This window comes from Lutra lutra, chromosome 6, assembly GCF_902655055.1.
Source record: "Lutra lutra chromosome 6, mLutLut1.2, whole genome shotgun sequence".
NCBI classification, from domain to species: domain Eukaryota; kingdom Metazoa; phylum Chordata; class Mammalia; order Carnivora; family Mustelidae; genus Lutra; species Lutra lutra.
In genome coordinates, this window is record NC_062283.1 from 44,338,201 (window position 1) to 44,363,578 (window position 25,378).

The following is a 25,378-nucleotide window of genomic DNA, read 5'->3' on the forward strand; positions in this document are numbered from 1 at the left end:
TTTTTCCAAGTAAATTATATTATAAAAAGAAACACTTTGATAATTTAAGAATAAATATACTGAATTCTGTAGTTCTGGTTTGTCTTTCAAGACCTGTAATTCACAAGTTTTGTTTAACTTACAATATAGGAATATTACAAGTAAGATTTTCTTGATTTTACATTTTCCAGTCTAGATCCGAAATAACTAAAGGTAGGGACGTGTCCACGTCAGTGATATTGTCCACTATAGCTACTGTTTCCCTGTTTTGACATTTAGATCCTCAAAGAATGTTGGCCTCTAGCAGGTATAGAATACATAAAAATCATTCATCCAAGACCTCAGCAAGGGATAATTATAACTCTAGCAGATATTAAAAGATATAAGAAAGTCTACCACTTCTATGGTATTTAACATTTTCAAGGAATAAATTTTAGAAAGCTAGGATTGGTACCCAAAAGGGGAAAAATAGTTTCAGCTCTCAAAACATTTTTGGCTATGAGCTACATAGAGCCTCTGGGTTTTAATATATTTTAATCATATAACTTTCAATTAAAAGGTATTTTAACAACAAAGAGCATTTCTTTAAAAATTTCTATGGAAGCTCAAATGTATAGACAATGGAAAGGAAATTTCACCTAATTTGAAAAAGAAAAAGAGATTGAAAATCTATAAAATAATATTCTAAATTAAATAAGGTGAAAATGGAAGTCTAAAATAAGGCATGATCTGGGTTGCCTGAGATGCTGTTTGTTGTGCATGTGCCTTTGGCTTAGGTTATGATCCCAGGATCTTGGGATCCAGCCCCACATCCAGCTCTGCTCAGTGGGGAGCCTGATTCTCCCTACAGCTCTGCCTGTTTGTGCTCTCTCTCTCAGATAAATAACTAAAATATTTTAAAAAATAATAAGGCATGATTTATCCAAATTTTGATTTTATAAAACCATTTCTATTTCCTAAAAACAATCATATTGGTGAAGGTATGATGCTATTATTATCACCATTTTCTGCTTAATATTAATATTTTCAATTTCTAGATAATGGTAATCTTGCTGAGATATTTTTTAAAATTGGAGTAATACTAAATAACGTATGATTGATAAAAGTGTATTCTGATGTGTCAACAATAATTTCTACCTTTCACAATATGATATATGAAATGAAATGTTTTGATAAAATTTAACTACAAGATATAGCAAAGTTAATACAGAATTCACAATATTAAGTAAAATGATCATCCTTAAAGTGATAACTCCTTTATATTGTATATTAAGACAGTTACCAAACATCATTCATTCTTCACTTGAGTTACAACACATTGATTTTTCTTCCTATTCCCATTACCACTTTAGATACTGATGTTATACACTAAGTAGATTATGACAAATTTAGATAGTCCCCTGAAATGTACTTTTTCTTCATTGAACTAGAAAGCATTCTAGAAAAATATATGATCTCAGACATGAGATAGGATTTATGATCTTGAATGAGGCAAATAATGAACCTTGATGTAATCATTTAAACTTTTGTTTTAATCATCTACAAAATGGGAATAAAATAGTGATACTATTATGTTCTTTTTACTTGGGTTGTACTGAAGGCTACACTCACACAGGAACACACACAGATATGGTGAGACCATTGCAAAATATTTTCTAGTCTGTTACTTAGAGAAAACCTATTTTAATTCACAGAAGAAAAACTCTATGTGATAAATACTCTTCAATGATAACCACTTACAAATGCTGAAAACTATTCTTTGAACATGTGAAATAAAAAAATAAAACAGGTTTAAAATAATGACAGACAATTTAATTCCAGGCCATTTCAGCATGATAAAATAGTTTTATAAAATTATACATTTATACCTAAATGAAAATGAGCAGGAATAAAGTTCTGACCTTACTTCATTCCCAAGCCTAATCCTTTGTCATTCTTCATTCCTAAATTCATCCTTGACATGTACTTACTTCTCATTCCACTTTCAAAAATCACTGACCCTACACATTCCTGATATTTACTCCATTCTTGACTTTCTTTAGTTTAAAATAATATAAAGGTGAAGGATAGAAGTGAAGTGATTTTTAGGGAATAGAATAAAAATGCATTTTTGCACACAATTTCCTGTGAATATGTACTTGAAGACATATCACGATGTGAAGACACATATGGAGAGGTACCCAGTCTGGAGTTTTGAGGCCAAACAAAGGTTTTCACAGGAACTGAGGTCTAAAATGAGATGTTCAACTCCACTTTGGTGATTTCTTTATTCACTCTCCTTTCTCTCATTCACTTTTTTCCCCCAAGGAGTTTTCTCCATTGGAATTCTCTCTTAATTCCGATAAACCCACCATTTTATCCTAATCCTCCTGTTTCTATCGCATCAGTTAAACTGCATTGTAATGATCAAATTTAGTAAAATCACTTCCTAATTTAATTAAGTACTAACTCTAAAAATGCTTGAAACCTTTCTCTCCTTTGTTTTCCTTAATAAAATGAGGTTATTTTGAACATCACTGTTCTTCAGGATCTGTCACTTTTCACCTAAATCCCTCTGCTTAATCTCATGTCCTCTTGGAAATCATGTTCTGAATATTCTTCTTCCTAAATTGGTTACTTCATCTCCATCGCTTTCCCGTCAGCTTTAATTTTAAAATTTATCATTTTCCCCTTTCTGGACTCCCTGATAGAATTTTCATCTTCTATAATCTGATAGTTTTATTGACTTTTCTAATATTTTGCCCTCCTCCCACAATTTCAGCCTAATCTGTGGTGTCCAAAATGTGCTGTGTCACTCTCTAGAGGTCAGGTACAAAGCATTAGAATGTTTACATCTGTTCATTCTATCTCCTATATTCCTAATTTTCATTTTTGCATATGTTTTATCAGATATAATATTTAACCTTTAAAAATAAAGCTATTTATTGTGGAAACCATACTCATAATGAGGTAAAAATGAAAAAGATCACTTCTGCAGAACTACAAATTCATTAAAAGTTTACACAGTTCATGATGTTATGTATTGAGCACAATGCAAATGAGTTATGTGCACTACTTCTAATCCTCACTCACCTGTCTTCTATCAGATGCCTATTATAATCCAAATATCGAAATAGGCACATTATATTCAGATCGTTCTTTGTTTAAATAAAATGGATTTGTTTTCATCTATTTCCTTATTTTTTGGAGGGGGTAATTTAAGATAACTTCTAAATGTGAATGGAAGATTATCTATATGTTACCTCTATGTTATTAACTATTGAATATGAGTTGTATATGAGTTGTATCGCTTTTGTAATTTTAAAGCTACAAAAGCAATACAGCTTGTAAAATCTGAAATTACTCCGTAGATTTTCCTGTGAAATATTATCCTGGCAAAATTGTGACCAAGTAATATTATGGTTGTAACTATGCACAATGCTATGAATGGCTCCGTCATATCCTGTAGACTTCTTGAATAACAAATTTAAAAGATGACAGTATCACCTGAAATGACCATGATTCTTGATTTCAACTCTTACAAACATATTTGAAAATATGTGTATGCATGTATGTGTGTTTAGAAGTGAACAGGATGTTTTTTGACTTGTTGTTTGAAAAGAATTTTAACAGTGTCTTTGTAAGTAAAAACTGTGTTACATACCATTACCTTTTGAATCCAAATTATAACTCCTTGTTTAAATTTATCCATATATGATATTTATATTAATCACTCTCCTAATAAAATCCACAGTATTTTGTATTCAACATCTATAGAAGAAAATTGACTTCATAGATACTTTTTAGCCTCTATTTTTATTTAAATTTTCTGGAGACCGAAATGCAACTATCAAGTGATTTTCTCTTACAAAATATAAATGCACAATAATTAGGGACCCAGAGAATTCTGAGAAGCACGGGATTAGCCATGCAGTAATGCGAGCTCACATCTGCAGCTAGTCTAAAAATGTCACACAGACCTAATTCTGCTTCAATGCAAATGAAATTTGTTTCTGAGCATTTCAGCATGGAAATATATTGGTGACTGTGTTTGTTTAAACCCATTTACTACTTAATTTTTATTGTATATTTTTCAACTAGGCTACTGGGAAAATAATGCACCTGTAAAGGTTTATACTACTTTAAATTGGTGATTTACAGCTACAAAAGTATTTCAATATTGCCTAGTGATCCTTCTATTTTTTCCTAATGAACATTCTCTCACATTTTCCTTACTGTTCACTTCAGGTATTGTCCATTCTTCTCTCTCTTTCAAACTCACCATTTCCCTAATTGTCTCCTATTTTACAAAGAAAATAGACAATCCCACTAGATAAAATTTTCAACTTTCTTCCACCAAAGTCGCAACTTTAATAATCTACAATAAACTTCTTTCTTTTCTCCTACTTGCACTGTATTCATTGACATATATTTTCTTCCATTCTGTTTTATTAATCTCCCTACATATAATTTCCTCATGACTTAAACAAAATCAAGTCTTTGTCATTTTAAAACAACATTCCAACAACTTTACATACATACTGAAATATTAAAAAATGTGATTAATATAATCAGATATAGAACTCCAGCCCATTTTTCTCCTATGCTTTTTTCTGTATATACCAGAAATCTGGATACTTCTACAAGGAAATCACTCCAGTACAAATTTGGTATATGTTTAAGTGATTATGACATACCCTTACCCTTACCATCTTATTTCTGTACCTGGTCCTCCTGGATTTCTTTCTCTATCCTTATTTAGGTCAGCAGCCTTAAAGACATTATAATTCTACTATTTCAGTATTCTGGACTCCACCAGTGTTGCATTTCTTCTGCCTCTGTTTTAATCACGCCATCACTGTTGTTTCACTAGATTCGTGCTATTGACTCCCCCACAAATGTCTCGGCTCTCCCAGTTGTGTCCACCAAGCCATTCCCCACCCTTCAAATAAACTGTCATTAAAGTAAAATTTGTTGTTATTAATCTCCTACATAAAATCTTTAAAAGGTTCTCCGTTGCCCTCAGATAAAATGAGAGTCCTTGTTGATGCCTGCCTTTTTTGATATAAACTCTTTCTAAATCAAGAGCTTATATTTTATCATGATTTATTTTTCCTCTACACTTAGAAGCTCAGCTTCTCTTACTTATTCGGAAGTATCCAACGTCAAACTCATCTCAAATATTTAGATAGATATTTTCTTGGGAATATGCTTCCCTTGACAGTTTTCCCAGGTGATTCCATTTCACTGTTCAAGCTTACCCTTGTGTCCTATTAACGTCCCTGCTACATATTTTCATAATTCTCTAGACTATTATTTTGATAATTAATGTTGTTGCTTGCTTAATAATTCTGTTTCCTTCATTAAGTTATTAGTTTTTCATATTGACATCTCATTTCACTTGATCACTGATGAGTTCTTCGTACCTAGGATATTTCCTTGCACATAGATTGGAATCACATATATTTAAATTATTCTTAAATCTTAGCAATATTATTCCTTTACATTCAGAAGTTATGACTAACATATTTGAAATAAACATGATCATTCATAACTTTTAATTCTGGGAAAGTTATAATTTTACCTCTTCTAAATGTATTTTAGGGTAACATATTACTTGTATGAATTTATATTTTATTGATTTATAATACTGACAATTGAATTTTAAAAGAGGAAATTTATAACTCAAATTTAATTTTTTTAAGATTTACTTATCCATTTGATAGAGAGAGAGAGAGAGAGCACAAGCAGGGGGAGCGGCAGAGGAAGAAGCAGACTCTCCGCTGATCAGAGAACCCAATATGGGGCTCAATCCCAGGACCCTGGGATCATGACCTGAGCTGAAACCAAGAGTCAAACCTTAACCAACTGTGCCACCCAGGTGCCCCCAAATTTAATTTCTACATCATCTAGAATGGTCATTAAGAAATTGGACTTGGGACACCTAGGTGGTGCAGTTGGTTAAGGGTCTGACTCTTGGTTTTGGCTTTCAGGTTGTGATCTCAGTGTCCTGAGATCACACTCCTCCTCCACTTTGTGCTCAGCATGGTCTCCTTAAGTTTCTCTCCCCTTCTCCTTCTACCCCTCCCCGCTGTGCTCTCTCTATCTCTAAGATAAATAAATCTTAGGGAAAAAAAGGAGATCGGACTTAACATAAATATTTGATATGAATTAACAAGTTAATTGCATCGTATAAAGACATAATCATTTAACAACATTTAATTGACAGTCAAGGTAAATTTTAAAAAGGTGGGATTTTGAATCTGACAAACCTGGATTTTAATCCAAGCCATGCCACTTACTGAATGAACTTGGACAATAACAAAACATAAAGCTACCATTTATTGAATGGCTTGTATATTCTTATACAGTCAACTCAATCTTCAATACTACTATGTTAATTTAAAGCTTCTCTATTAATTTCTTTAAATGAATATATTTAATAAAATATATTATTCTCTATATAAGAAAGGGAATTAAAACCCATGTGGCCTTAAACTGTAGTATGAATAAATAACATAACTGAGATCAAATGAGCATGTTTTTTGTTATACCATTTATCTTCTTTATAGAATTTAATTTTTGTTGTGATGATTACAGGGTTTTTAAAGATTTTTTTTTAATTTTATTTTTATAAACATATAATATATTTTTATCCCCAGGGGTACAGGTCTGTGAATCACCAGGTTTACAAACTTCACAGCACTCACCATAGCACATACCCATCCCAGTGTCCATAATCCCACCCCCCCTCCCAACCCCCCTCCCCCCATCAACCCTCAGTTTATTTTGTGAGATTAAGAGTCATTTATGGTTTGTCTCCCTCCCAATTCCATCTTGTTTCATTTACTCTTCTCCTACCCCCTTAACCCCCCATGTTGCATCTCCTCTCCCTCATATCAGGGAGATCATATGATAGTTGTCTTTCTCCGATTGACTTATTTCGCTAAGCATGATACCCTCTAGTTCCATCCACGTCGTCGCAAATGGCAAGATTTCATTTCTTTTGATGGCTGCATAGTATTCCATTGTGTATATATACCACATCTTCTTTATCCATTCATCTGTTGATGGACATCTACGTTCTTTCCATAGTTTGGCTATTGTAGACATTGCTGCTATAAACATTCGGGTGCACATGCCCCTTCGGATCACTATGTTTGTATCTTTAGGGTAAATACCCAGCAGTGCAATTGCTGGGTCATAGGGTAGTTCTATTTTCAACATTTTGAGGAACCTCCATGCTGTTTTCCAGAGTGGTTGCACCAGCTTGCATTCCCACCAACAGTGTAGGAGGGTTCCCCTTTCTCCGCATCCTCGCCAGCATCTGTCATTTTCTGACTTGTAAATTTTAGCCATTCTGACTGGTGTGAAGTGATACCTCATTATAGTTTTGATTTGCATTGCCCTGATGCCGAGTGATGTGGAGTACTTTTTCAAGTGTCTGTTGGCCATCTGGATGTCTTCTTTGCAGAAATGTCTGTTCATGTCCTCTGCCCCTTTCTTGATTGGATTATTTGTTCTTTGGGTGTTGAGTTTGCTAAATTCTTTATAGATTTTGGACACTAGCCCTTTATCTGATAGGTCATTGGCATATATCTTCTCCCATTCTGTCAGTTGTCTTTTGGTTTTGTTAACTGTTTCCTTTGCTGTGCAAAAGCTTTTGATCTTGATAAAATCGCAATAGTTCATTTTTGCCCTTGCTTCCTTTGCCTTTGGCGATGGTCCTAGGAAGGTGTTGCTGCAGCTGAGGTGGAAGAGGTTGCTGCCTGTGTTCTCCTCGAGGATTTTGATGGATTACTTTCTCACATTGAGGTCCTTCATCCATTTTGAGTCTATTTTTGTGTGTGGTGTAAGGAAATGATCCAATTTCATTTTTCTGCATGTGGCTGTCCAATTTTCCCAACACCATTTATTGAAGAGACTGTCTTTTTTCCATTGGACATTCTTTCCTACTTTGTCGAAGATTAGTTGACCATAGAGTTGAGGGTCTAATTCTGGGCTCTCTATTCTGTTCCATTGATCTATGTGTCTGTTTTTGTGCTAGTACCATGCTGTCTTGATGAGGACAGCTTTGTAATAGAGCTTGAAGTCCGGAATTGTGATACCACCAACTTTGGCTTTCTTTTTCACTATTCCTTTGGCTATTCGAGGTCTTTTCTGGTTCCATATAAATGTTAGGATTATTTGTTCCATTTCTTTGAAAAAAATGGATGGTACTTTGATAGGAATTGCATTAAATGTGTAGATTGCTTTAGGTAGCATAGACATTTTCACAATATTTATTCTTCCAATCCAGGAGCATGGAACATTTTTCCATTTCTTTGTGTCTTCCTCAATTTCTTTCATGAGTACTTTATAGTTTTCTGTGTATAGATTCTTAGTCTCTTTGGTTAGGTTTATTCCTAGGTATCTTATAGTTTTGGGTGCAATTGTAAATGCGATGGACTCCTTAATTTCTCTTTCTTCTGCCTTGTTGTTGGTGTAGAGAAATGCAACTGATTTCTGTGCATTGATTTTATATCCTGACACTTTACTGAATTCCTGTACAAGTTCTAGCAGTTTTGGAGTGGAGTCTTTTGGGTTTTCCACATATAGTATCATATCATCTGCGAAGAGTGATAGTTTGACTTCTTCTTTGCCGATTTGGATGCCTTTAATTTCCTTTTGTTGTCTGATTGCTGAGGCTAGGACTTCTAGTACTATGTTGAATAGCAGTGGTGATAACGGACATCCCTGCCGTGTTCCTGACCTTAGCGGAAAAGCTTTCAGTTTTTCTCCATTGAGAATGATATTTGCGGTGGGTTTTTCATAGATGGCTTTGATAATATTGAGGTATGTGCCCTCTATCCCTACACTTTGAAGAGTTTTGATCAGGAAGGGATGCTGTACTTTGTCAAATGTTTTTTCAGCATCTATGGAGAGTATGATATGGTTCTTGTTCTTTCTTTTATTAATGTGTTGTATCACATTGATTGATTTGCAGATGTTGAACCAGCCTTGCAGCCCTGGAATAAATCCCACTTGGTCGTGGTGAATAATCCTTTTAATGTACTGTTGAATCCTATTGGCTAGTATTTTGGCGAGAATTTTTGCATCTGTGTTCATCAAGGATATTGGTCTGTAGCTCTCTTTTTTTGATGGGATCCTTGTCCGGTTTTGGGATCAAGGTGATGCTGGCCTCATAAAATGAGTTTGGAAGTTTTCCTTCTATTTCTATTTTTTGGAACAGTTTCAGAAGAATAGGAATTAGTTCTTCTTTAAATGTTTGGTAGAATTCCCAGGGGAAGCCATCTGGCCCTGGGCTTTTGTTTGTTTGGAGATTTTTGATGACTGTTTCAATCTCCTTACTGGTTATGGGTCTGTTGAGGCTTTCTATTTCTTCCTGGTTCAGTTGTGGTAGTTTATATGTGTCTAGGAATGCATCCATTTCTTCCAGATTGTCAAATTTGTTGGTGTAGAGTTGCTCATAGCATGTTCTTATAATTGTCTGTATTTCTTTGGTGTTAGTTGTGATCTCTCCTCTTTCATTCATGATTTTATTTATTTGGGTCCTTTCTCTTTTCTTTTTGATATGTCTGGACAGGGGTTTATCGATCTTATTAATTCTTTTAAAGAACCATCTCCTAGTTTTGTTGATTTGTTCTATTTTTTCTTTGGTTTCTATTTCATTGATTTCTGCTCTGATCTTTATGATATCTCTTCTCCTGCTGGGTTTAGGGTTTCTTTCTTGTTTTTTCTCCAGCTCATTTAGGTGTAGGGTTAGGTTGTGTACCTGAGACCTTTCTTGTTTCTTGAGAAAGGCTTGTACCGCTATATATTTTCCTCTCAGGACTGCCTTTGTTGTGTCCCACAGATTTTGAACCGTTGTGTTTCCATTATCATTTGTTTCCATGAATTTTTTTCAATTTTTCTTTAATTTCCTGGTTGACCCATTCATTCTTTAGAAGGATGCTGTTTAGCCTCCATGTATTTGGGTTCTTTCCAAATTTCCTCTTGTGATTGAGTTCTAGCTTCAGAGCATTGTGGTCTGAAAATATGCAGGGAATGATTCCAATCTTTTGATAACAGTTGAGACCTGATTTAGTACCGAGAATGTGATCTATTCTGGAGAATGTTCCATGTGCACTAGAGAAGAATGTGTATTCTGTTGCTTTGGGATGAAATGTTCTGAATATATCTGTGATGTCCATCTGGTCCAGTGTGTCATTTAAGGCCTTTATTTCCTTGTTGATCTTTTGCTTGGATGATCTGTCCATTTCAGTGAGGGGAGTGTTAAAGTCCCCTACTATTATTGTATTCTTGTCGATGTGTTTCTTTGATTTTGTTATTAATTGGTTTATATAGTTGGCTGCTCCCACGTTAGCGGCATAGATATTTAAAATTGTTAGATCTTCTTGTAGGACAGTTCCTTTGAGTATGATATAGTGTCCTTCCTCATCTCTTATTATAGTCATTGGCTTAAAATCTAATTGATCTGATATGAGGATTACCACTCCTGCTTTCTTCTGATGTCCATTAGCATGGTAAATTCTTTTCCACCCCCTCACTTTAAATCTGGAGGTGTCTTCGGTTTAAGATGAGTTTCTTGTAGGCAACATATAGATGGGTTTTGTTTTTTGATCCATTCTGATACCCTGTGTCTCTTGATTGGGGCATTTAGCCCATTAACATTCAGGGTAAGTATTGAGAGATATGAATTTAGTGCCATTGTATTGCCTGTAAGGTGACTGTTATTGTATATTGTCTCTGTTTCTTTCTGATCTACTACTTTTAGGGTCTCTCTTTGCTTAGAGGACCCCTTTCAATATTTCCTGTAGAGCTGGTTTGGTATTTGCAAATTCTTTCAGTTTTTGTTTGTCCTGGAAGCTTTTAATCTCTCCTTCTATTTTCAATGATAGCCTAGCTGGATATAGTATTCTTGGCTGCATGTTTTTCTCGTTTAGTACTCTGAATATATCATGCCAGCTCTTTCTGGCCTGCCAGGTCTCTGTGGATAAGACTGCTGCCAATCTAATATTTTTACCATTGTATGTTACAGACTTCTTTTCCCGGGGTGCTTTCAGGATCTTCTCTTTGTCACTAAGACTTGTCAATTTTACTATTAGGTGACGGGGTGTGGACCTATTCTTATTGATCTTGAGGGGGGTTCTCTGAACCTCCTGGATTTTGATGCTTGTTCCCTTTGCCATATTGGGGAAATTCTCTCCAATAATTCTCTCCAATATACCTTCGGCTCCCCTCTCTCTTTCCTCTTCTTCTGGAATCCCAATTATTCTAATGTTGTTTCGTCTTATGGTGTCACTTATCTCTCGAATTCTCCCCTCGTGGTCCAGTAGCTGTTTGTCCCTCTTTTGCTCAGCTTTTTTATTCTCTGTCATTTGGTCTTCTATATCACTAATTCTTTCTTCTGCCTCATTTATCCTAGCAGTGAGAGCCTCCATTTTTTTATTGCACCTCATTAATAGCTTTTTTGATTTCAACTTGGTTTGATTTTAGTTCTTTTATTTCTCCAGAAAGGGCTTTTATATCTCCCGAGAGGGTTTCTCCAATATCTTCCATGCCTTTTTCGAGCCCAGCTAGAACCTTGAGATTCGTCATTCTGAACTCTAGATCTGACATATTACCAATGTCTGTATTGATTAGGTCCCTAGCCTTTGGTACTGCCTCTTGTTCTTTTTTTTGTGGTGAATTTTTCCGCCTTGTCATTTTGTCCAGATAAGAGTATATGAAGGAGCAAGTAAAATACTAAAAGTGTGGCAACAACCCCAGGAAAATATGCTTTAGCCAAATCAGAAGAGATCCCAAATCGTGAGGAGGGAGAAAGGGGATAAAACGAGGTTCAGAAAGAAAAAAAAAAAGAAGAAAAAAAATGAAAAAAAGAAACAAAAAAAACAATAAAGAAAAAATATAAAAAGGAAAAAATATATATATTAGATAAACTAGTTAGAAAACATTAAAAAGGAAAGGGTAAAAGTTAAAAAAATTTAGCAGAAGAAGAAAAAAAATTGAAAAACAAAAGAAAAAAAATTAACTGCAAGGCTAAAAATCATGGGGAGAAACCCATGAGTTCTGTGCTTTGCTTTCTCCTTCTCTGGAATTCTGATGCTCTCCTTGGTATTGAAACTGTACTCCTTGGTAGGTGAACTTGGTCCTGGCTGGGTTTCTTGTTGCTCTTCTGGGGAGGGGCCTGTTGTAGTGATTCTCAAGTGTCTTTGCCCCAGGCGTAGTTGTACCACCCTTACCTGGGGCCGGTCTGAGTAATCCGCCTGGGTTTGCTTTCAGGAGCTTTTGTTCCTTGAGTGCTTTCCGTAGAGTTCCGGAGGACGGGAATGAAGATGGCGGCCTCCCGGTCTCTGGCCTGGAGGAGCCGAGAGCCCGGGGCCCTACTCCTCAGTGCGCCCTCAGAGAACAGCACCCAATTACTCCCATCACCCTGGCCTCCGGCCGCGCTCTGAGCTGACCGAGCCTGCGACCGGTTCAAGGTAACCCCGAGCGTAGAGCTTACTCCTCGGCTCTGTCTCTGTAGCTGGCTTCCCTGTTCTAATACCGGTAAGCTCTGGGACACTCAGACACCCCCGATCCTTCTGTGACCCTGCGGGACCTGAGGCCACGCTGACCCGTGTGGGCTTCACCCCCGTTAAGCCTCTGGAGCAATGTCCCTCAGCGGAACAGACTTTTAAAAGTCCTGATTTTGTGCTCCGTTGCTCCGCTGCTTGCCGGGAGCCGGCCCCCCCCCCCGCGGTCTATCTTCCCGTCGCTTTGGATTCACTTCTCCGCCAGTCCTACCTTTCAGAGAGTGGTTGATTTTCTGTTTCTAGAGTTGCTGTTCTTCTTCTCTTCGATCTCCCGTTGGATTTGTAGGTGTTTGCAATCTTTAGATGAGCTATCTAGCTGATCTCCCGCTACCTGAATTAGTCTCAGCCTGCTACTTCTCCGCCATCTTGACTCCTCCCCCCTACAGATTTTATTTACTTATTTTGAGAGAGAGAGTGACGCATGAGTGGGGAGGTTGGGAGAGGTGTAGAGGCAGAAGGAGACAGAAAATCTCAAGCAAATTCTGTGCTGAGAGGGACTCAGGTCTTGATCTCAGGATTTTGAGATCATGACCTGAGCTAAAAATCAAGAGTTGAAGGCTTAACCTGAGCTACCCAGGCACCCCTGTAGTTTTTATTATTAATCAATTACTGGAGTGATTTAAGCAGAGAATACCTCAATGTCTTTTTTTTTTTAATTGGGTCAATATTAAATCTCAAAAGTTTTGTTTTGTTTTGTTTTGTTTTGTTGTTTTTTGCTTTGTCTTATTTTTTGGGTGTTTGTTGTTTTTGTGTGTGTGTTTGTGTGTGTGTGTCTTTTTTTGTTTGTTTGTTTTGTTATGTTTTGCTTCAGGGAGTAATGATGCCTTCCAGACAGAATTAATTCCATTTGCCCCTACCCCCTTCATACCAGTGGTGAATGATGAAAGAGAATTCAATTACCACACAACTTTTATTTATCATCCTTTCATTATTCCATTTTACATTTCCTTTTCCTTCTTTGCCTTCTAAACTCCCACATTTCTGCAGAAGTTGGGTGAAGTGTCATTCTGAGTTTGTTTACATGACAGAATTTTCTAGAATATCTTGTGTATCTGGGAGTTCCCACCTCCTGGATTAGAGAAACATGATTTGTCACCAACAGGTGCATTATAGGTTATATTTATATGAAAATGTTACATGAACATTATATTTAAATCATTTTTATTCTTATTTTATAGATGGTGTTTTTAAAGTGTTTTTGTAAGTCTAATCAAGAAGAATACTTATGTCTGAAGAAAATCAAAACCATCCATAAAAGTAGGGTCTTGATTATTGCTACATTTCAGTTTTGTTGAAGCTTGGTATAAAGAGAACATGCAAAAGACTGCAGTAAATTGCTAGTTTCATTATGTAACAAAACCAAAACCTTTCAGAAGCACATAATTCTATATTCCAGGATGAGATGCAGCATATCTTCACCATGTTTTTTCTGGCCTTGTTTCACAAAGAAAGTGCCTCGATGGTGGCAACACAGTCTTTCCAAAAACCAGCTTAAAGTTATCTATATAATTAAGTGACTTAGGAAAAACTTCACTAACCATGTATGTTTTTATGTTTAAAGGGATATTTAAACCAGTTGAACTCTCCTGTTGATCAAAATCCACTGTCACAAATCCATTTGCATTTTGGGATTTGAAGAAAAACCAGTTCCCAGGATCCTTGAACAAAATCTCTGCTTGGAAATTTTCAGCAACACTCAAATCCATTTTGCACCAGTTCTTTATGACACTTTCATGACAGACTACAAAGTACAATTGCCCAAAATGATTAATAAATCAATTATGCTTCTGAGCCTAGTGGTTCTTCATAGCACATTTATAAATGGAAAAACAACATGTAAATGGCAATTTGTGGAAGAATGGCATATACAGCCATTATTATATGTGGTGAATTGGACACTAACAGAAAACATCTGCATGGACTTCTATAGAGATTGCTGGTTTGGGGATGTAAATACCAAAATGAATACTTCAGGCAATCAAGTTGTTCCCCAGATTTGCCCTTTGCAAATTCAGTTAGGGGACATCCTTGTAATTTCTTCTGAACCATCTCTTCAGTCTCCAGAAATAAATTTGATGAATGTTTCTGAAGCATCATTCATTGACTGTCTGCAAAACACCACAACTGAAGATCAGTTACTTTTTGGTTGCAAACTAAAAGGAATGCATACTGTTAATTCTCAGTGGCTGAGTGTTGGGACACATTATTTTATCACAGTTAAAGCAAGTGGTCCATCGCTTTGTCACCAGGGGCTACGACTAAATGTGACAGTGAAAGAACAGTTCTGCCAGGAATCTCTGAGTTCAGAATTTTGCTCTGGGCATGGCAAATGTCTTACTGAAGTTTGGAGCAAGACATACAGCTGCCATTGCCACCCTCAATTTTCTGGAAAATATTGCCAAGAACTTGATGCATGTTCTTATAAGCCATGTGAAAATAATGGCATTTGCATTAATAAAAGAGGAAAATGGAATACACAAGTATATGAATGTATCTGTCACCAGCCATTTACAGGTAAGATTATTTAAAAAAAATAATAAATAACACAATTCGGGGTGCCTGGGTGGCTCATTTGGTTAAGTGTCTTCCTTTTGCTAGATCATGATCCTAGGACACTGGGATCGAGTCCCACATCTGGCTCCTTGCTCAGCAGTGAGGCTGCTTCTCCCTCTGCTTGCTGCTCTCCCTGCTTGTGCTCTCTCTGACAAATAAATAAGGTCTTAACAAAAAATAACATAATCCTATTAAAATAGGAAAATAAACTGAGTTCATAAACTGTTACTTTCCAAAAAACAAACTATGTTTCCAAAAATTTTGTAGATCTTTTAGAATGGGCTAAATTTGGAATCTGGAACTAACAAAATTCCTATCAGGCATTCTCTAAAATAATTTTTTTTGCTTATTTAAATAAGAAAGTTAAAAAAAAAAAACATATGTTTTACCCTGAAATACCTATTTTCACATCTTTCTCAAAATTCACTCTTGCTGTTTCATATATTTAATATAAAATTATCAGAATAGTATTAGTCATAGAATGAAATTTCCAAGCTTATGGTATTTAGTTTAAATATTTCTGGGTGATAATATAGAAATTAAGTGTGGACCTGAGTGGGAGAAGATAAAGCGGTATGTGGTTGTGGGGAAGGCATGAAGTTGCTTGTGAGCCAAGAGTAATGTTCTTTTGCATGAGGTGTGGTGGGAGGGCCAGAGGGAGAGCCAGAGAATCTTAAGCAGGTTCCACACCTAGTGCAGAGCCCAATGCAGGGCTCAGTCTCATGACACTGAGGTCGTGAACTGACACTGAGGTCGTGAACTGACCTGAGCTGAAATCAAGAGTAGGTTGCTTAACTGACTGAGCCACCAGGTGACCAAGAGCAGTGTTCTTAATGGATGTTGATGTGGCCTTATGAAGTGATTAATAGATAATAGTGGAAAGGAAGGAAAGAACATGATATATTTAATTAATAAACCTGGTTGTAATAAACTTAAATCAGAGGCTATGATGAAGAAAGGTTGTATAAAGACATTTGGTGAGTAGATGAAGCCGGTAATCTAAAAACAATGTAAACTATACTATCTGAGACTGAGTGAAGATTTAAGGGAAAATCAACTATCACTACTTGAAAATTTACTAGGGAATTGGGTCATCAGAGGGCAATGAGGAGAAATGTTGAGAAATGTAGGGAAAATTTTAATCTATAGGAACTTATGAAAGGGAGACCTGGCATAGAGAGTTACAAAGATAATGGGCAAGACAAGGATGATCTAACAAAAGGAATTGCTTGAGGCAGTTTGTAATGGTAGTATAGGAAAACAACAAATTGGTACTACCTTTTGGTCAAGAGAGAGGAAAGAGGGTGAGCAGTAGATATGATAAAACAGATGAGGCTCAGAGAAACAACTGTAAATTTTTTCAGGCAGACTTTAGGGGACTTCAATAAGGTTTTTCTCCCATGTGCCCTGGGAAAACTATACTAGACCCAAGACTGTATAATAAAATATCTCAATAAAGCCTTGTGGACTCTAAAATTCCTTTCAGAGTAATTTTAGACACTTTGATAGGGAAATACTAAGACCATTTCAGAAATTAATTCCATCAGTATCCACAGAACATCTTCTGCCTATAATTGAGATCAAATTCTCATTTTACTCTTCCTAGCATTGGTGAACAAAAATATAAGTAACCACAACTCTTCCTGGAGTTTATCAGACAAATAAAATTAAGACAGGTCAAGGGGTCTCTGGGATGCTGCCGGTTAAGTGTGTGCTTTCTGCTCAGATAATGATCCCAGGACCCTGGTATCTAGCCCCATGGCAGGCTCCCTGGTTGGCGGGGAATCTGCTTCTCCCTCTGCCCCTCCCCCTGCTCATGCTTTCTCTCTCTCTCTCACTCTCTCTCTCAAATAAATAAATGAATAAAATCTTTAAAAAAAAATTTAAAACAGGTCATCAAAAAAGTGAAAACTTCCAAGTTGCTGATTTGGGGTGAATGAAAAAGCAATTTAATTGAGAGATCTTAAAGCATACATTTTAGTTTGTCCAAAGTTTTTTAAACAATATTTGGCCAGAAAATTTCTACCATCTGTCAGAATATTAACTGGCATATATGTAATCATATGTCATAGAATGCCATTTCAATAATTTTATCTTAGTTGCATACAGGTGTTTATTTCTACCCAATGTTTATTTGTTTATTTATTAGAAACACAATCTTAGATCATTTAAATCATTAATGTTCAATACCATAATACTGAACATATAACATAATGCCACTTTATTAGAATTGCTTCAATTTTAAATCTAAGATGACATAGAAATATGTAGAATTACCAAATAAACTGAGAATATTAACTGTATTAGTTTGTTAGTGATTCTATAACAAAGTACCATAGTTTGAGTGGCTTCAGCATCAAAAAATTATTTTCACACATTCTAGAGGCTAAATGTTAGAGATCAAAGTATCATGTAAGCAGGATTGGTTTCTTCTGAAGGCCTCACTCCTTGGTCTGTAGATACCCATGGTCTCCCTGTGTTTTCCCTCTGTACATGTCTGTATGTCCAAAATTTTTCTTCTTATGAGGACATCAGTCACATTAGATTAGGGCCCATCTTATTGACCTCATTTAACCTGTATTACCTCTCTAAAAAAGATCCTGTTTCCAAATATAGTCACACTATGAGCTCCTGGAAGTTAGGATATGAATTTCAAAAAAGAATTTTCAAATATGAATTTCAAATATGAATTTTGAGGGCTCACAATTTAGCCCATTACACGAAGATTGAAATAGTGTATGATCTATTGAACATTCTATTATAAATTTAGCTTTTGTACATGGAAATATTTGGCATTTAATTATATTTACTTAAATTTTTATTGTGTTGGGGTTGTTTGGAGATAAATAAGCATTCTGTAGTATTGAGGCAGGGCTGTCAGTCTATAAAAGAATTTGAAAGGTTTCAATGATAATGGCAAAAATTGTTTATGAGTCAAATTAAGAATTCAACTAAAATAAAAGGGTGGCTGGCCTATTGCTGAATGATGGGCAGCCGTGTTATAGTAACGTGTCCATTTGCCATGCCCTAGAATTCTCTAGGCATATTCCTCTACAAAGGATATTATGAACTGATTAACTGCACAAAAAAGTATGCTATGAAAGGTTATGGTATGTGGTATTGTAGGACCACAATAGTTTGTATTAGTGAGATTTGGAAACTTGACATAATAGATAGGGCAAAAAAATGTACAGTTTAGAAGTTGGTGCATAACTTCTGAGAATTCAGAATTTTTCTCCTTCTCCCCCCCTGTAATTTCAGATTGTATTTTATTATTTTATTTTATTTTACTGTGGAAAAAACACTTAATATGATATCTACCTTCTTATTAAATTTTTAAGTGTACAACATAAAATTGTTGACAGTAAACACAATGCTGTATAGCAGATCTCTAGAGTTTATTCAGCTTGCTTGACTAAACCTTTATGTCCTAGTTTCTCTTCAGATGTTGCCAATTTTTCACATTTTCCCCTTTTGAATTATCACTTTGGCCAGGTGATAGGACTAAGACACAATATACTTTTGAATATGTCACTTTGTAAATTACTACTGCAGGGCTACCACTGTGTGTTGAAGAACTGATATATACATATTAATATTATCTACTGTCAAAACATGATTAACAAATTCAAATTATGAAAATCAACTAAAGCTCAAATATCAACAACCAGAAAAATATTTGAATACTATAGTGTGGGTCAGAAGATGGAAAAACTTATTAAGGATGTCAAGCTTATTGAAATTAATTTTTGTTTCAATTTAAATACATCATCATTGAGTTTTTTTTTTCCTTAAGATTTAAATATTTTTTTATCTATTTAGAGCACTGGAGCGGAAGGAATGGCAGAGGGGATGGGAGGGAATTTCAAGCAGCCTCTGTGCTGATCACAAGCCTAATGCAGAGAGCTCAATTCCGTGACCCTGAGATCATGACCTGAGCCAAAATCAAGAATGGGTCACTTAGACTGAGCAACCAGATGCTCCTTATTTCTTAATTAGAGTTATATTTTCACAAAATTTTGACCATCATTATTAAAGAATTTGGTAAAAATTAATGACCATAGTTAAGTATATACAATGTAATTGTTTTTAATCTAATTGAAAAATTGATTTTCTTTCATTTAAACAGGCAAAAATTGTTCAGAAATTATTGACCAAGGTCAACCACATATCTGTTTCCATGGGAATTGCAGCAATATTACTATATATAATTTCATCTGTGAATGTGATGAACCATTTTCAGGTAAAAAAATATACATATGTATGTATATATTTCTATATATATGCATACAAATCATATTAATTTTTTCTTATTTGCTTCAAATTAAATTTGAAATGTTTCATTAATTACTAAAAATGTAATTTTAGAGGTTCTATACTTTGAATATGTTTTAGGGATATGTTTAATCAGTTTGGTTAGCAATTAAATGATCCTGCTAAATATTCCATAATATAAGATGAGTTTTGGACACCAGTTGACAAGTTTTTCACCACAACAAAATATATTTTGTTCTGAAGTTCTAAAGTATTTTTAGCTATGGTGCACATAATTTACATAATTTTGCACATTTTGCACATACTTTGCATAATTATATCTAACTTATTTCCTTATGTAACATGTCATTACAGACAAATCCCCTTTTCTGAAGAGGAAAAATTTTTTATTTCTTCTCAAATGAACTTAAAAATGGGGAATGAAATCACTATTTAAGGCAATACTTTCTTAACTAATGATTTAATGTTTAAATAATGAAAATACGTTTAAACCATTTCAGTTGCAACTTTAAACTCTTCTACAGTTTCCCATTTTCTGGGAAATATAACTCATTATCAGTATATCTGTCCCTTTTCAGAAGGTCTTTAAGCAATGCTGTCTCCAGCCACAATTAGAAGACACCTACAGACTCCTTTGGTGGGAGTAAAACAAAAATATGCATGTCTTCCAAATTACAGAGAATGGTAATACCTCCTAGTGTTTCTCTTGCATGTCCTTCTACCTAACTCCACAGAGGGAGATTTGAAATTTTGGTAGAATATATGAACCACTGTCCCATAATAAGAAGGGTTGGTGGCAATGCAGACAAAAAGGAGTCCAATAACTGTCTTCAAAAAAACTTTTTTCAGGTCTTTCATCCCTCAAGTCTTCTCTTTCCATGAGAGAGGTTATGAATTGAAAGATTTATACAGTATTTTACTGTATGCTGCATATGTATGAAAACCATATAATTTATCTTCCAAACCATGACATTTTTGAGGAAGAGGTAGCTAAAAAGTTATCTAATATTTGAAATATTCATTTATTGACTAGCAAATTGGCTTAATTAAATAGGCAGACACATAAAATAGTCCTATTCAAAAATTACTTTTAATAAAATTATTTTCAAAGAAGAGAATTATAACTTGATCTTCAATCTCTACAAATCAAAGGAAATTGTAAAACATCCTTTTTATTGATTATCTGAACATTACAAAACAACATAAGCAGAAACTGTGTTTAGCCATATTTATGTTGCTAATATTTTTATATATTTTATATATTTTTAAATATGTTGCTAATAATATATGTTGCTAATATTTTTCTGAAGAATGAATATTTTTTAATGTGGTCTTATTATTTTAATTTTTTATAAAGTTATACCCTCTTCAAAGTTGCATTTATTGTTTTCTTTAAAGACTTTATTTATTTGAGAGATTGAGAGAATGAAAGTGGGTAGGGTCAGAGGGAGAAGCAGAATTCCTGCTGAGCAGGGAGCCTGATGTGGGACTTGATCACAGGACTCCAGAACCATGACCTGTGCCGAAGGCAGTCTCAACCAACTGAGCCACCCAGGTGCCCCAAAGTTACATGTATGATTAATAAATTTGAAATTGTTAATGCCTTCAGTTGACTCCTAACTATCATATCTTAAATAAGGGCATTTTCACTGAACTGTTGAGATTCCTGTTAATCTCAAAGGAAATCTGCTAAATGGAATGTAGTTTTAATTCAATTTTTTGTATAAAATACATTAGTCATTTTTTTCCATAGGAGACATATTTATATTATGTTCAGTCTTATTTTCATTGACAAACATTTTCTAAGAAAATCCTCATGAAATAATCTTCACATATGATTCTTTTGAGTGTTTGGCTAATCTTAGGTGCTGCAAAGTTGTAGGGCCTCTCAATTTATTTCCATTATGTTCTGGTACATAAATTTATCCATAAAATATAGGATCCTCCTCAAATATTGCTTCCCACAAGTCCAGTTATTCCAGAGCACATAGTATTTATAATACTATACACTTTTGAACTTATTGAATATGTTCAGTGTCTCTGTTGTGTTATGTAGAAATACATTTCAATATCTTTTTTAAAATGACTACTGACTAGAACTCTCAAAAAGTGATTTTTTTGTGTGCTTAATTCATTAAGTTGTTTGATTAAATTATTGGTACTGGTTTTGAACAAAACAGACCAAAATTTAGAGGATTCTTTCATTACAATGTCATTGAGACATTGAATTTAATTTCAATCACTCCTCAGGAGGAGATACTCCTCCACTTTAATTTCAATCATTAAATCCAAATGTTAATGGATGGCAGCAAAAGAAAGAACATTCTGCCATGTTACATGTTTTTCTTCCTCCTATCAGCTCTGTCAAAAAAAAAAAAAATGTTGTCCCATGACTCTTTAAAGTTATTTGTAAAATTTGCAACTATATATTCCATTTCAATTATGTGAATATCACTAGTTTGGATTGAAACATGAATTATGTGAGCACTACACTAAATTCCAAGTATATTTCTTTTCCCTCCTTTTCTCAACTTAATTCCATCCTTTTCTCAACTTAATCAAAACAAGAACAAATAACTTCATCTTTAGGACAACTTAACTGAATTTTCCAAAAGCATTCCTAATATCATCAGATATCTTGCATTCAGCAGAATAAACTTGCAAAACCTTATTTTAATTCAATTATTGGTTGGAAAAATCAGACCATTATTGAAATTAAATGATGATTTATTTAAAGCTTCTAATATTACTAATATCAAGCAGCTGGCATTTTTAACTGAGTGTGAATTTATTGTGTTAATTCATCTGACACATTTATATAATTATCATTTTACTTGTATATGTACAGAGAAACTTGTAATAGAAAATGAAGGAAATCATTTTGGGACAGTCACTTGATGTAAATAAAAAGACATGCTTCCCAGAGTAGTCTATAAGAATACCTTCTGCATCTGCACTTAATTCATCATTGGCAGGCAGTCTTCTAAGATAATTACTAATGTTTAAAATAGATGCTGATGGTTCTTCAACTTATGTGTATCTTCTGGTTTTCATATAGTCAATAATATCAGTAATATTCTGTGGTGGGTCAATAACAGTGACATAGTATAGGGGCAAACTGCATATTCATTATCAACTTTCTGGGTAAACGCAAATTTGAAACTTTTAAATTAAAAAACATAAATTGCTTTTTATCTTTTTGTACTTTAATCTTTTATTACAAAATAAGAAATGAACATCAGCACAAAACAAAATGTGTAAATAATAGTATATTTATGCCAGGTACTTGTAAACTTCTTTTCTGTGAAGGATCAGATAGTAAATATTTTAGATTTTCTGAGCCATGTGATCGCTATTGCAATAACTCAGTTCTGCTATTGTAGTGTGAAAGGAACCATAGACAATATGTAATGTGTGAATTTGGTTTGTTCCAATTAAACCTTATTTAGAAAAATAGGTAGAAGGTAGTATTTGGCTTACAGTTATAGTTTATCAACCCCCAATTTATACCATACCTGTAACTAATGGTATAACCAAGCTTCTATACCAAGAACATATAGATGACTATACACCTATCACATAACTGCTTGGCCTCTGTTTGTTTAATATAAAAACACAGACATTAATTCATAATTTCCTGTGGTTCCCACTGACCCAACTTACTTGCAATTAGGAAGTTTGTGCTCCTAGGGCAGCATTATCATATCCTTTTCCTCCTATCTACTGAAATAAGGAATCAGTTATTTGTGGCTTCTTGGGTTTTCAAAATCCTGCAAGCTGTCCTTAAGTGAGAGATACAATATTCTTTGCATCTGTAAAGGACTTGGAAAAGAGAAGTAGGTTATCATTTATTAACATGCTAATTTATCCTCATGTTACATAATATATTGCCTATGTATTTCTACCACTCTGAGAAAGGACTGTGGCAGAATTTGAAGTACAAAGTGGAGACTTATCAAACACAATCCTGTTTATTTTGATGAAAGTATGAATAACGGTACTTAGAAATCCAGGACAGATGGCAGTTTGGCAATTGGGGAAAACGGGTATCTTAGCAATATTCTGTCTTACACTCCATGAACATAAACTGCTGCTATCAAGGGCAAACGAGGATGATAACTCTATTAGAAGATCTAGTAACTAGGGTGCCTAGATGGCTCAGTCATTAAGCATCTGCCTTTGGCTCAGGTCATGATCCCAAAGTCCTGGGATTGAGCCTCACATTGAGCCCCACATTGAGCCCCACATCAGGCCCCACATCAAGCCCCACATCAAGTTCCCTGCTCAGCGGGAAGCCTGCTTCTCCCTCTCCCATACCCCCTGCTTGTGTTCCTTCTCTCACTGTGTCTCTCTCTGTCAAATAAATAAATAAATAAAATCTTAAAAAAAAATCTAGTAACTATTATAGATTCGGTAATTTTCTGGTACCTATTTATTGCATTATTCTTTGACCTAAAACCATAGCCAAAAATGTGTAGGAAACATCACATTTTTAAAGCTTATGAAGCACATATGTATGTGTGTATGTATATATGTATGTATGTACTATCAATCTTCAATCAATTTAAATCAAAACTGCAAAGAAATAAGGTGTAGAGTACACCAATCTTATTTTAATATTAGTTATCCTTTAGAAAAACGCATACTCCCAAATTTTAAGACACCTCAAATTTTATGAAAGAATATGAATAAGAATAGTTACCTGTGAGGTCAGACTGCAATATCAGACATTATAAAAGTAGAATTAATAAAAGTCCAATAAAAACCATGAAATTATATTATTTATTGTACTTCTAAACTTGAAATGTTATAAAATATTTATGTATCTATTATAAGGTATTTGCTCTAATTTTATAACTTTGTAAGGTTTATTGAAAAAAATTACTGTATCTTTTTGAACAATTCAGAGAACCATTTAAATTCTAATTCTATAGATGGTCAGTTTCTGACTTACTTTCATAGTGTCAAAATATGAGTTTGATATAAAAACAAGTGATTGTCAGAATATAAACTTTTTGATCTTAGTTTAGAACTAATTTATAGCTAGAAAAAAGCAATTTTAGTTTCAAGATTCAAGAAAGTTTATTTGCAAGGCAAGCTGGGATCTCTGTACCCAAGATGAATGATTTAAAGAAACCATGGCATAGTATTGGAGGAATCATCTATGTTTTAGAATGTGATAACCTCAGATAACAGGAGGTCTGATCTGTGTAGTGACATATACTCTTAAGACATTTTGTTAGTAGTTTAAATCAGAAGGCGGGCAGAATATTTTCCTATACAAAGTAGGTTTCTCCATTTTCAAACTCCCTATCAAGAGTTAGAATTTATGGAAAATAGTATTTTGTTCATGGAAAAGGAAAGCTAACAAGAGGTAAATCAGATACAACTTTTTTTTTTTCATTTTTAATAATTGAATGTTAATCCTATTTGAAACAGTTCTGATAAAGGTTGGAAAATTAATCTGTCAGTTTGACCTTCGTTCTAACCCCCTGCCATGTAGAGAATTGAACTAGTCCTTATTCTCATAGCATACTTTGTTAAATTTTATGAATAGTCATATTACATGAGCTGATTGGCGCTCTAGCTGTACACTCAACTCTGAGGCTTAGAATTCATAAAATTTGGAGTTAAAATTATGGCAAATATTTACACAAATTAATCTAACATATTTAATGATATACATAATTTTTTAGGTATTTACTAGGAAAGAGTTCATGTACTATACTCTGGATAATTATTATTTTTACAATGTCAAACTTCATTCTGTGGTATTTTCTTGATTCTCTAGTCACTGTGATCATTATCAGCATTGATGGTGACCTGTAGTTCTAAACACAGCATAATCCATGGTAACATAACACTAAAAAGCAAAGGTTCTGTATCTGATAACTAACATGAATCTTCCTTTGCTACTTACCCTACTGTCCTGATAAAGAACTGAAGCTCACATTGCATTGTTTAATAGCCTTCCTTCTATCGTGATAATCCTCCTTTCATTGACAGAACATAGT

General features: G+C 34.5%; 1 protein-coding gene across 1 annotated transcript in view; it reads left to right on the forward strand.

The window, feature by feature from the left end:
• The window catches only part of EYS (eyes shut homolog), a 1,828,849-nt gene that overhangs the window by 129,476 nt on the left and 1,673,995 nt on the right, over window positions 1-25,378 (forward strand). The window contains 2 exon segments of the mRNA XM_047734324.1: window positions 14,098-15,050; window positions 19,219-19,332. Coding sequence (XP_047590280.1) covers window positions 14,270-15,050; window positions 19,219-19,332 — 895 coding nt within the window. The 5' untranslated portion in view covers window positions 14,098-14,269.